Here is a 14,514-nt window from a genome sequence, read left to right as displayed (position 1 = left end):
TGGAAATGCAAGACCCTAGCATATATCCTCTTAGCTAGGGCCACTGTCAGGAAAAATGGATACCACAACCATGAAATGAAGACCTTCCTCCCTCCCCCAAAAGCTGAGGAGTGCTAAATGTCCATTAGCCAACAATCTTAGCTCTTATACTGCATTCATTATTGGGTGTGCATAAAACCACACTAGTGCTGCAGTGTAGTACAGCACTATGCCAGAGAAACCCCTTAATTCTTCTCGTACCTACTGCTTCCCATTCTTTTTCCAAGTTTCAGTGTAACTGAAATATCTTCAGCTGCAAGTCAGAATTGAAGTAGGGGAAATTATGAGAGGGAGAGATTGAAAAACTTACTGCAGGTATGAATGAAGTTTTCCAAGTGGACAAAGTGAGCAAGACAATAGAAGAATAACACAGAACATAACAAATAGGTGCCGGTCTTATTTGTTTCACACAGAGCCTAGAGAAGTTGGAATACTGGTTAGCAAACCCATCTCCCATTAGTAGCAGTAACCTTGCATCGGTATCAGACCCTAAAAAGCACACCATCAGACACCTCTGTGGATGGACACCTTATGAGTAGCAGTACCAGAAAACTAACATGAGAGCAAAGTAATCTCAGAGGAGATTACTTGCTTTCCTCACTCCCTGAAGGATATGCAGCCCAACCAAAACCTGCTATAGGTAGTCAAGACAGCTAACAAAAAAGAGTTTTTATGTGGCAGGTCCATATGCTATCTCTGCTTCAAACAAAGGTGATAAAGAATGGCAAGTGGTGAACTGCTAGATGTCCCACTTAAACTTTACTCCTGGAATAGAGCATCTGCAGATCTTCCCACATTTCTAACAAATCTAGAGATGATTTAGTTCAAGTTGCACCAGATGGAAAAACAATCAATGTATGATAGCAGAAATATACAAGAAGAAACTCACACTTACCAAAGTCCCCTTATTAAAATCTTCATTCTTACAAGAAAATTAGAAGTCTTAAAAAAAATACAGGAAGGGATTCAGGTTTCTCCTCTAACTACTACACTTCAGATACAATAGTAGTTGCCTTCCTGAATCCAATCATAAATACCATGCCTATCTTTTGGTTCCAAATACAGGTTGGTTGCAAGCCCTCTTTCACCTACCACTTCAGAGCATTTTTGACTGACAGACAATAGCTTTCTAAAGCAGTTTGATTACTCAATTATTTCTGTTTAGCCAATAAAAATTTCATGTGTGCTTGAACTACTACTGTGCATACGTATAAGAAGGCAGAGATGCTCATGTTTACACACGCATGCATACGAGAAATATCAGAGAAATGTACTAAATGAGAAAATTGAGAATGCAGCCTGTTGGGGTAGAGCCATTTGCAGAACTTTGAAAACACCCTGGTCCAACAGTAGTAAAAAAAAAAAAAAAAAAAGAAAAAAAGTACAGTAAGCACAGAAAGGAATGACTGCTGTAACCATATGGAAATGTATCTGCTGCATGTTCCACAGTCCAAACATGAACTCTGAGTACTTCCCAGATTGGCACAACAACTCTGAAGCTGGTAATTCCCATAACCAGCACACGATGTACAATCGAAGGTGTCTGTGACAGGCACAGACATTTGTTTTAAAAAGGCCAGTGTGGTTTCTGAAGGGGAACAGAATGGAATACATGCTGTAGCTAAAGGTTTCAGCACATTTTGCACCTCCCCAGCTAAAGCTCATACCTCCGAGTTTTCAATTTTCTTCCATCTATTGCTAGTTGACAGCAAAAGCAAAATATTTCACGACAGGAACATCTGAACAGCTACAGGTGCTGTCAAGAAAAAGTCTGAAATGCTGTTAAGAAAATCATGCTACAGACAAGGCTAGGAAGAAAGAGATGACAGATGCCAACTGATATACAGAAAAGCTTTAGGGTGTTACATATCACACAAGAGCCCTATAAGGTTATACAGGAAAGCGTTCTGATTTTTAAAATGCAACATGGGTTACCTCGACAGCCAGTTAAGCAATGCAGAAAGGATGTATGGAAAACTTTCAAGGTTTCCTGTTGTTGGGCTACAAAGCCAGCAGAGGGAGCAGGAGTTAACAGATACATTCACACGGCACTGATGCGAACACAGCTATGTAAGCTTGAGGGGGGAAAACTGAAAGCTTAATTTCAAATTTCATCACAAATACAGAAAAATCTAAGTTTACAATAAAAAAAAATCCAGAAGGAGAGAAGAATAGTGGAAAAGATCTAATTTACATTGAAAGACTGTTAGGGTATTTGACTAAATGTTTTTGTTTGTTTGTTTTTTTAAACAAGGAGTCCACACACAAACACCTCGAGCAACTTGCATTAAATAATTAGTTTGCAGTAACTCCACGGGAGTGGTCCTGTGTTTATGAGGATTTCTCCATGAAAAACCAAAGTGCCTGTCTTCTGTTCAATCCCACCTATATTGCTCTCAGGTCAGAGACAGTCACAGCACAGGACTGCCACAGGGAAGAGTTACAGCATGTACAGCTGGACAAGAAAACATCACTTTTCAAAGAAGGAATGCAGTCACTAATGAAGAGATATGACAGTCAACAAACATCTCTTTTGCTTAAAATACCTTTTTTTAAGAGCTGGCCTAATATGGAAGTTTTGTTAAGAAAAGGAATTGCATCCTAAATTGAAGAAAGCCATAAAAACAGAACAACTCTGGTAGAAAGAGGATTTTTCTGTTCCTTGTCATGGCAGCTAATCTCTCTTCTGTTGCCCTGGCCATTAAGTACACAAAGAAGAGGTTAGAAAAGTAACTCTAAATTGGGAGGTTAAAAGAATTAGCTCTGACAAAACACATTGAAGTATTATCTTAGCCAACATAATTATTCAACAGGGAGAAGGCCTTTTAAAGACTACAAATTTGAAACCAAGAAAGCAGATGAGTTACGTAAAAAGAAGTGTAAAATAGCCATTAGTTGAGGTAGGTAATTCAAAAACAACTAAAAATTACTTTAAAGAAAGCCACACACCTAAAATCAAACCTGGAGTTTTGATCCCAGAAGAAATATTAACAACTGTGCTCCTACAAACAAAAAATCATATCCCAGAGCCCAGGATTCAGTGTAATAAAGTGGGGATGAAAAACTTTCATCCTGGCGCCAACAGAAGCTGAAGCCCTGGAACAGTTCAAGGCAAGGTCAGGTGAGCCACCACCTTCCTCTCCACAGAGCCTTTATTTCTGTAACATTCACCAAAACCCAGCAAACTCAACCAAGAACTAGCCTGAAGCAAGAACCACAAACTTCTAACCCTTCCAAAGAAGAAAAACAGACACCAAAATCCAACACAGGTCTGACACCAAGGGAGCACTGACACACTAAAGCCATACACCACAAAGATGCAGGGCAGAAAAATATGGAAGTTGCAAAATTGCAAAACATCCTTGCTCCTTGAGGAGCAAATGAACAATCGCATACTTTTGCTAAACAGTGGAAAAGTAAAATTAACCACATTCACTAACTGCAGAAGGAAGCACTCATGCTATGTTTATTCCTTGTTCTGGATAAAGACACAAGTTTATGATTTTCAGTTTCACAAACTTAAAATAGACCCTCCAACTGACAAGTTTACTTTAAGAGCAATTAGTAACATCTCCTGGCTAAGTGTTACCATCCTCCCTTGAGCAACCATTCCTTTCTACAGTGTTATTCCTTTCAGTTTTATTATTTCCTCTTGCTTTAATTCTTCTGAAGAAAACCTGCAACAAGTCAAAACCTCAATTTTCCTTTAACCCTACCTTAGTATAGAGGCAGTCCTAGCAGCAGTCACCCTTAAATGGCCTTTTACAAAGCTGTCCCATCCTGTGCTACCAGATTTACTCCATCTATTGCACACTGTCAAGCCTTACCAAGTTATGATGGCAAGTTGATGGCAAGTGTGCTTTTAACATTCAACATGCTGCAATTAAGGTACAACAGCATTCACCATTTCCCCCCATAGAAATAGCTTCTGAAGATTTTACAGAGTAAAATAAGGTAATTTATTCAAGCATATTGGAAACATCTCCAGTAAAACAAAGTCCATGGCTAATGAAAGCAGAAGCAAGTGTATCTTAAGTAACCTACAAGTTCTACTGGGAAAAAAAAAAAAAAAAAAGCTGGAATTAATTTCCAAGAGAGCATTTAATTGTAGCAGGACTAACTGCCTGCAATGCTACAAAACAGGTGCAGACAGCTACACATTAGCTTAAGCAGCTCCAAGGAGGCAAGGCATGAGGCAGGTCTGATCCAAAACACGTCTGCACGAGTTTCTATGCAACCATACCCATGATAACAGACGCTGCCGCTCCACTGGACTTCTTTGCACAGACACAGCCACAGACTAGCACTGCCATCATGCTTTCAAGGCAGGGCTGCCTCCTGCCTAGCGGGCTCTGAAAAGCACAGACTGTGTAGACATGCTGAGCTGCTGCAAAACTTCAGGAGGATAGAAGAGTTTGCCTTTTAACAATCAGAGGCAAACGCATTAGCAGGTGAATGATAAAATTCAATAGAAGCAAGACCTCTACTAACACATCTGCAGCTGAAATTTAGCTGCTTACTAAAACTAACGGAATTTTAGAGTAAGCAGATAGCTTTGGGGGAAAAGGGCTGTCATACTGGTTAGGACACTCAGCGTACTCATCTGAAAGTTCAATGTTCTTCACACAATGTTCTCGCACAGCGAGATGTAAAACACACTCGGGAGATATCTGGGATGATGCAAAACAGTTGTATCGTTTCTGAGCCGCCGCAGTAAGCATTTCCCTACAACACACAGTTTTGCCCAGCAGTCTGCCTCTGAAGCATTTTCTACCTTACACACCTTACAAACAGCAGTTTAAGGACATTTATTATAAAAGTGATAATGTCAAAGCCAAAACTCTAAGGGAATTTATGTCCTTTAACAAGGACATTTCTTGCTGAGTGTATATTTGCAGGCAATGAGAGGAAGCAAGAGCTCACAGTAGATCTCCTCCCAGCTGAAGTTACAACACCTGGGGTGAGCTCCTGAAGTTTAACAAGGTCCCAAGAGGCACTAACAAAGGCAGATCAAGCTCTCCAACTACGTCACACGTGTGACAGTTTAAAAAACACGTGTCAGTTTAAAAACATTTGAATGGATTTCTTCAGGAGCCTCTGGCTAAATTTAGGGAGGTTGTAACTTCTATGCTTCCCTATCATCTAAAAAGTTTGGGAAAGCTAGAAGTATGTCCATTTATTCCATCAACTGCCTATACATATGCACTATCTACCAGCCACTCATTTTTCCAACATATTACATAGATGTACTTTTCCCCTAAAATATTTTGCTAACTCTTTACTGTCTCCAAGATTTAACAATTAAAGGGGACAGAGATGCTGTGTATAAATTTGCTTTTGTTCAAGAATACAGAGGTATCTGGAGTTTAAAAGTTTTAAGTGCACAATATTTTCATATAGCAAGCTTGTAAAACAGACTGTGGTGTTTGTATGTACCATTTTAACTGCTAAAAGAAAGGAAATGTAAACCACCGGGAATATCACCAGCAAATTACACACTAAGTAAAAGGAGAACCATTCATACTCTTCTACTTTTTCTTAAAACCTTAAAGGACAATGAGCACCAAAGGCAGGGTTTACTGAGGCATGTATTTCTCGACTCAACCTAATTCTAGAAATTACTTATTTCTGTTTATGCTTGACTCTTCTACCTCCTCAATTTTGGTTCCCAACTGGATTATTCCACCTCTTCATCTTCTTTCAAACACTCTCTCATAACATAGGTTGTTCCATCTCTCTTGGATTATTTGCATCACAGATGCAAATATGACCTTCAACTAATGGCTTCACAGAGCTTGCACACGTTCTGAAATGGCCACTTTCACTTCAAGGAAGGTCTTGGGCTGCCCATCACACAGCCAAGGCGCTGATCTACTCTTCCTGATCAAATCACATTAGCTACTTTTACTGCTTTGGTCGCTGTACAGATGATGATCACCCACCCTGTTTAAGCTGCTACAGACTGATTTTTACATTCTTGTCTCCAGACATCACTTATACATCTCACCTCTGAGTTTCCAGCTGCTTTGACCAATCTTGCTCATGGGCATTCTCTGATCATTTGATGCTTTCAGTACTGCAGTCTCTTGGTATTCTTTTTAGTGTTTTTTTGTTTGTTTTGTTTTTGTTTTAATTATGCAAGATATTGAGATACTAAATCACCTAATCGAGGGATCCCATGAAATGCTGTAAATTCATGCCATTAGCTTTTGTGTCATTATACACATAACATAGTAATATTTCAAAACCATCAACTTACTTATTTCTACAGTGAGATTCCTTGAGGTGATTACATGATGTAGGATCTACACATACAGTTTCTTTGGAAACAGGAAAAAAACTTGGTAAATAACGAACATGCTGATAAGTCTGTCTTGCTACTCGTGCCTCTTCATCATTAAAATAAGTCATATATGCCTGCTGTAACAGATGCTTCCTGAGGCAGATAGCCTCCCACAGCACATGACTAAAGCCTCAGTCAATAATGTCCTCCCTTTTAGTTACCCTTTTACAGTCTACACCTTTGAAGCAATGTAAACAACTGCAACCTTTTGTACATTAATAGTAAAATATTAGTAGCAGGAGCCAGATTTGAAAAATTCATATTGACCTACCCTAATGATAACTACAGTCTTGTCTTCTATGCTTTTCCTTTTTCCTCCCATTCTGCCTTTCACGGTGATATCCTACTTCACAAAAATTAATAGCAGCACAGTAAAGCATGATCTACTTTAAATTATAACACAAGTTTATTATCCAAATCAATCTTTTTTTCCTTTGAGTTATGTTCCCTGTTTTTGAATTATGTTATTCTATATTAAAAATTCAGGAAAATGTTATAAAATTATGTGAATCCTGAATAAAAAAAATCAAAAATGAGTAACTATGACATAACCTCTTTTCTTCCTCAAATATTTTCTAGCATTTCAAACTAGAAAAGTATTTTCTGGTGAATTTAACTTAGGTAACACATCAAAACTAAGGAAAAATCTAACCAGTCCATGATCAGACTAGAACCCTTCCACCTTTCTTAGCTGACTTCCACAAATCCCTTATGTGTTTCAGTGACTAATAAATCTCATGGTAAAAATTTTGATCAAGTTTCCCACATGAACTTCACAAAGGTTAGCTAGCTAAGATCTTCTTTCAAGCCTACAGAAGCCAACCCCAAAAGGCTTCCAGTTGCAGACAAGTTTTGAGGAAACACGAAGTTTCTTATAAATGTTCACGTTTTCCTACTTCCTAGAGAAATTCATTCTCTAAGGAACAGTTTTATGTGAGACTTTATTTTACATAGAATAAACAAACTACAACAAAAACAAGGCATGAGAAACTTTCCAAAAATGAAGAGCAAGCAAGATCTCGGGAATCACTGCCAGGGGTTCTCAACTAGATTAGCAAATTAAAATAGCTAAAGTAGTTCAACATCTTTATTTCTTGTCACCTTTCCTTTCTCAAAATAACTTATTTACAAGAACTTCCTTCCTCAGTGTAAATACAGGCTTGCAATCCATAACACTGTTTTACTAGTGGTACAACAGCAGAAAGTTAATATATCTTGTCATTTTTCCTGCCAAATAATAATAATAAAGCTGGTGAATATCAATATACTGCTCTTCCAGGAGTCTTGTTGTAAGCAGAAGCCATGCAGCACGTAACAGTAAGAATCCATTACCTTGCTGTTAAGAAGATCCCTGTATCTCATGCAAGCTTTATTTATAATTAAGTGGTTTATTATCTATTCTCATCTTTAATCAAGACAAGCAGCATTATCCACTCTGACAGATAAAACATCTGTTTTGGAAGCAGTGTCAATTACTGTTCTGAATATATACTACATGTGTTGTAAGTAATAAGGTAATTAGATAACTTCATTGTTAAAATGTCAGATTTTTGAAGATTAAGATAAAAACTAGTTAAAGCAGCACAGGAACATATAGATTACTAGTTTATCTTCCAATTAAATTATGGTTTTCACTAATTTCAGGTTTGCTTGTAATGTCTTAGATGAAAGTACATCTGTGCAAATACGTATTCACTGATCTGCAAGATACTAAATGCAGAAAAAAAAGCTAATTTAGCTCTTATTAAATACACCAACATTTGAAAACAGAGTAGAGAGAAAGGGCTACATTTCAGTTGTCTTGCTTTATGCACGGTGAGTACTTTGAATACATAGCTTCACTAATCTCTCATACCCTAGCTATAACCGCAACCCTCATGATCTATTCAAATTTCAGTCATTTTAACGAATTTAAGAGTAGCTTCTGCTGCTTTGATTCACCTTGACACTCCTCTGCAACAGGAGGAAACTTAGTCTCAGAGATAAAGATGAAGAGGTGTATTGGAAGCAAGGGCAGGTCTTTTGAATACTGCTAGAAACTTTTCAATGTGTATTTCAGTGTTTTCTTTTAACTTTCTTCACCTTCGTGTATAAAAAAAATGCAGTGCAAGTCAAGATAATCATGCAATGTTGAAAAGCTTCTCAGAAAGCTCACAGTCACTAATGTTTCATTTTGCAGACTGGATTGTGCCTCTCCCAGATATTCATGTTAATAAACACCCTAGCTCTAATGTTACAGAGTATTTTCAGTGCCTGAACTGCTGCACCATTACATGCCTTAAGGTACAGGGCAGATTTTTTCCTCAGGAGCACGTTAGTTTACTCTGGAACATCTTCTCTATTGTACTGTATTCCTTCAGGAAGCACCATAGTTGTTTTGTACATATTCACACAGAACTCAGTGTGGTATCAAATTAGACTTGACCACGATAACTCATAACTTCCTTCCTTCAGGGAGATGTTACAAAAAATGGATGAGAAAACAAGGCTAGATTCTTCTACTCACCTTCAGTGAGAATTGGTTTCAGAACCACATGGTAATACCCCTCATTTTTAGCAAACAGGAAATCAGGGGACATCTTCACACACACACACACCCCAACCCCTCCTTTCTCCTGCCAGAAAGCTGGAGAAGCAAGAACAGTGAAACTACATGGATAGATCTCCATTCCTCCCCAGTAATTCTGAATATCCAGATGGTAAAGTTGAAGTACAAAAGGGCAAGCCCTTTGCCAGGGCCACCAGGAGCCTGACTACTGAAATCATTCAAGCACTATCACAAAATGCTTCAGGCAGCTTTGAATAACGTTCCTTAGTTCATAGACCTCAATCTGTCATTAACCTTTAGCAGGAGGTGCTTACTACTTGCCCATAAGATGGGAGGGGAAAAAAAAAAAAAAAAAACATAAAGCATTTAGACTGTCTTTTACAGGTACTGTTTTGCACCATGAAGCGCCTTGAACAAATGTGAGGTAAACAGGAAAGCCCGGTGATGCCTTAAGCAAGAAAATCTTAAAGCAAAGAAACTAAAATAACATTTGGTAGATTATATCAATGCTTAGTAACCCTCAATGCAAGCCAAGCCAAGACCTTTTACACTAATATCAAAAATAACAGCTTTTATACATACTCTTTTTTTTTTTTTTCTTTTAGGCTAAAACCACGGACAACAATTTTCCATTTCTGACTTACTTTCTGCATTTTCATGCAGAAAGGGCTGAATTTAAAAAGAAACAACTACTCAGGTTCTGGAACATAAAGAGCAGCTATGTAAAACAGGGAGAAGGACAGACCTCATAGGTATGCACAAGTGAAGACTTTTTATATTCTTACCTCATCGCTTTCATCTACTTCAATACCACCATCTTTGTCGTCATCCATTTGCTTATGTATCATGCGGAGAGCTTCTAGGCTGAATCGGTCCTCCTCAGTAAAGCATGGTGGGCTGAGGGAACTGCAGGGATCTAAAGGGGGGAAAACAAATCAGAACAGAAATATCAGTCACTGTCACTCTAGAATATAAAATTCCCAAAGCGTAACACGGAACTTCAGATTTTGTTTGTATACATGTACTTGCCCGCACGTAGCCTCCAGTTCAAAGACAACAAATTAACCATAAAATACGAATTCTGACAAAAAAGTGAAAACACACCCTCTTTTTAAGCAATAAGGAAGCTCTCAGCAGACACTGGTATAGTTTGACTCCTGCAATTCTGCCCTCACTGCCAACGCCCTGTAACCTCTACCTCTTCTCCTATCTGTCAACCATTTTGCACGATACATCATCACAACAGCAAATAAAGTCACTGTTGTTTCCAACCTCCTTTCTGGAAGCCGGAGGAAAACAAAAAGCAGATGAGGATGAGAAAGACAATAGATTATAATGTTCTTCTATCACAGCTTCATAAGCAGATAAAGGAATGATACCCACAGTGCAGTAGTACTGTAGGTAGTACTACTGAACATAAAATACTCAAGAAGGACTACAGGAGAAGAAATCACACCACAAAGGAAAGCGAACTGACAAGAATATGATACCCCACAGCCCTGAATACTCTGATAAAAAAAAACAGCAGAGTCACCACAGAGCAGGAACCCAGGTCACAAATAGCACATGTTCAACCATGTCTGTTACTGAAGGCTCATGATTTGTGCCCATTTGATGGCTGTGCTTCCCCATGTCAGGATTTGGTATACCATTTTTCTTTCCTTGCCACAAGACACATGCCAAATGCTGCCCATTTTTATAATACACAATGATCAACCCATCGTTAAAGACTTGTCTTTCACAGACCTTCGCATCAACTAGTAGCTAACTTCCATTTGTTCTGATGCATCCAAACCCTTCAAAGAACAGGAGGTGGAAAAGGATACAGAAATTATTTTTTGTAAGTTCAGTACTGAGATGGTGATTTCCCAACATAATAACCATTATAAAAATACGCTATTCCCATAAACAACAGTTAAGTACACTCAGCTTCAGTCATATCATTAAAAATATAATTTGAGGAGGCACGATTTTTTTTCTGCTTCTAGTCTATCAAAAGACTAAGCTTTCTTTCTACTACTGAAGTTATTAAAAGCTCATTTGCACAAGTAATGGAAGAGAAACATACAGAAATTGATAGGATTGAGTTTGCATAGAAAAATTTATTGCTTTAGTATTCCATACTAATTGAATTGGCATGATTCTGCTTTTCTGACTTCAGTTGATTATTTTTAATTTATAACAATAAGAGATGCTGACACAACTCCACTTGCTACAAAGCAGAAGTATAATAAAGCTGGCAACCAAGTCACAGCTGGGATCTCGGACATTAACAGGACTGATCCCTACAGACTGACATGAGTTAATGCACTCTTACTTTCTATACCAGTTTTATTACACAGAAGTTAACTGTTCCATCTGTGTCCACATATCAACCAAAAACCACAACAACACAGTCACAGAGATAGAAATACTACCTATTTAACAAGTACTTCACATATTTCAGAGAGACAAATTACTAAATGCTAAACTAGGCCTATCACAAACATTTTTCAGCTTTGGAATGCAATCAGAAGGCCTTGAAAAAAAAATGAAGCTCTTCTAAGGTTGTGGGGTTTGGTTTTGTTTTTTTAACATTAGAAAAATCAGTTATTTATCCATCTTTGTTTCATTAGAAAATGTTTAGTTTGCACATTAGATGGCATTTAAATTTTTACCTTGCAATGAGAAATTTACAATTATTGGGGGATTTAAGGACTTATCCCCCTGGAATATGGTGGCTGGTATAGAAAAGCTTCCCTTGCAATAGTAACAAATCACTGCAGCATTCTGCTAATTATTAAATTCCAGTAGCCACAGAGTATGGCACTACTTAAAAACAGTCATATATCAGAATCATAACATACTTGTACTGCAAGATTACATACACTTTAAGTTAGAAGAAAGCCCAATTGTTAGAACAGATAAAGTGGTCCCTCCAACACACCCAACTTGTTTGATTTGTATTTAGTCCTACTCTTACATAGTGGAATACATCAGATAAATGGAGTTCACAGTTTGCAAGCACCCACTCAAATGCTTTTCCATTTTGTTCAGCTGAAAGGCCAGCTTTTCAAGTCACAACTTTTCCTCAGGCTACACTTTCTCAACACTGAGGTTGATCAGTTTCTTAATCTTAATGAGTACTTCTAAATATGCGTTAGAATAGAGCAGTTCAGTTGGAAGGGATCCCCAAAGGTTCAATGCACCTGCTTGACAACTTCAGGGTTAACCAGAACTTAAAGCATATGGATGAGAGGGCATTCTGCAAATGCCTCTTGACCACCAAGGGGCATGGGACAACAGGCACCTCTCTAGGAAGGCTGTTCACATGTTTGACCACCCTCACAGGAAAGAAATTCTTCCTGAAGTCCAGCCCAAACCTCCCCAAGCCTTTTTTGGTTATTTAAACATGAAAGCGCTTGAAAGAGCTATAACTCTTCTTAAAAGAAGTAAATAGGCTACTTATGGTTCAAATGCCCCATGCCCTGGCCCCAAGAACACTTGATCTCTCTCGAAGAACAGATTGAGTTCCAGTTTGCTCTTTTTTGAGCTGAGAAACATCCAGCAGGACATCTTGACTGCAATAAAAATTAATCCACTCTATACAGAACCCAAATTTACTCCAACCTTATTTTCATGCAGTAAAATTAAAAATAATGTTCCCAGACTGACAACACTTGGTCATCCCTCTCTTCAGAGAACAATTTCAAAAAAAATCAGAAAGCTACAACCTACACAATAAGTGAAAATCATTTCAAAGGAATACCTACAGACCCCTACCAAATCCAAAAAACAACTGATGGAAATGTGATCATTTGTAACTCTGCAGAAGGTTTTAAAACACTGCATTTTGCCTCATTTACAAGGCAGGTGTAATTCAAATTAATACTAGATGAAGTACTATTAAAAACTTCTCAAATATCCAGTCCATTAGAATAAGTCTAGGGGAAGTGTCTCGATATACAGCAAGTGCCATCATCAAAAGCCTAAGGATCAGCAACAAGTAACAATTGATAAGTCTTGGCAATTCATATCTCATTCTGAATCCACCCTGCCAAAGGCATCTGGGATTCAAAACCTTTTATTATACTTTAAGGATAAAGCTAACTTTTAGGCCTGGACCACTATGTCTGCCCTAGTCTGCTGTATCATACATAAATAAGCATGGTCCAAAATCACTGTCACAGAAAAGAGTACAGAGGTGATATTCAGGAAGCAAACCTGGTAACTTCAGGTCTGATCCTTCCTTTAATGAGCACCACTGAGAAATTAGCAAAGTAAAACGAAGTAAAAGATGTTGTTTAGCTGAGGCTGGCAAAGGCACACCACACGTACCATGTGCCTACAGGCACACCTTGCTGTCAGGACATGCAGGAGTTACAAAGCACCTCTTTGGGCATTGGTCAGAAGTGAGGGGATTTCGCACGTTAGGGACATGATAATGAAGGAAATTTGTCACTGAAATATTAAATGTGAGATTTACGGCTCAAACTTGGCGGAGGCTTTGGAAGGAAGCCTTTCCTCCTGCCTTGAGTAGGTCAGGAACTGCCTCCTAGCTCTGAGAGCAGGAGAAAACATGTGCCTGGCCAGAGAGCTGCTCAAAGCCACAATTGTAGGAGAGGGCTGCTCAAAGCCACCCTTCTTGTAGGACATGATGATAATGAACTGAGTTAAGAGTTACCCAGTACAGTACACAGGAAGCTACTTGTTTGTTTTGAACACAAATAAGGGGAAAGTAATACTTGGCTCCCCCCCACACCCTTTCATTTTAAAAGGGTGCTACAATAAGGCAAGGCTACAAGAAAATCTCCAGTTGGAAGTTCTCCTGAACTGCAGGGTCACAGCTTTTTCATCCCACTTCCTGAAGGTAACAGGATGTAAGCTTGCAGAGCAACACTGTCAACACAAGCCAGTAAGGAAAATTAATTACCCGTATCTTCAAGCGTTCATGTCAGCAAAGCCCTTGACATTTATTTTTAGGAATGCACGTGGCTCCAAAGCAAAGGGTATATGATCATCGCACAGTCTTATCTATCCTGCATTTGCTTTTCCTTAAACTGTTGGGAACATAGCAGATCTCAGAATGAAAAGGCCCAACAGCCCCACATATAGATAACCTGCAGTTATTTACCCCTCTTTTCGATATGGACACTGGTGCGTAAGTGCTGCAATTGTGCCTGAGTGTGACAGAGGGACTCCTGCCAGGTGCCTGCAGCTCCAATCTGGTCTCCAAAGCATTCAAAGGCTTTTTGGTACCTCAAGGAGCCTTTTTAAGAATACATGAACACACAAAGCCTTCAAGATTGTCCTGAGTACCTGGAATCAGGTTCCCAATTAGTTTGCTGAGAGGAACTTGGCTGTTGGGAGTTGCTTGGAGAAGTGGGCAGCTACACATCATTTCTGTTGAGCACTCACCGAGAGGAAGAGCTGACAAGCAGCAGTCCCATGGAAGCCTATGATGTTTCCATGACTGTCCTTTTTGTGATAAACTCAGGAGTGTGCCACGTTCTGCTAGTTTTATGATTCCTCACTCCTAAGAAGCCATCTGGAATAAAGGGAAACCTCACAGGCAAGCACTATACTGAAGTGTCAGCTTCTTAAG

General features: G+C 38.8%; 1 protein-coding gene across 3 annotated transcripts in view; it reads right to left on the bottom strand.

Moving 5' to 3' along the window:
- The window catches only part of STIM2 (stromal interaction molecule 2), a 69,924-nt gene that overhangs the window by 24,193 nt on the left and 31,217 nt on the right, over positions 1–14,514 (bottom strand). For all 3 annotated transcript variants that reach the window (XM_084516691.1, XM_084516690.1, XM_084516692.1), the window contains exon 2: positions 9,716–9,846. In XM_084516691.1, the coding sequence (XP_084372817.1) occupies positions 9,716–9,846 (131 nt within the window). The remainder of the gene's footprint in view (positions 1–9,715; positions 9,847–14,514) is intronic.

The sequence above is a fragment of the Aythya ferina genome (assembly GCF_964211825.1).
Source record: "Aythya ferina genome assembly, chromosome: 4".
Classification (NCBI taxonomy): Eukaryota; Metazoa; Chordata; class Aves; order Anseriformes; family Anatidae; genus Aythya; species Aythya ferina.
The sequence above is the reverse complement of the archived record's forward strand: the minus strand, read 5'-3'. Positions and strand labels throughout refer to the sequence as shown.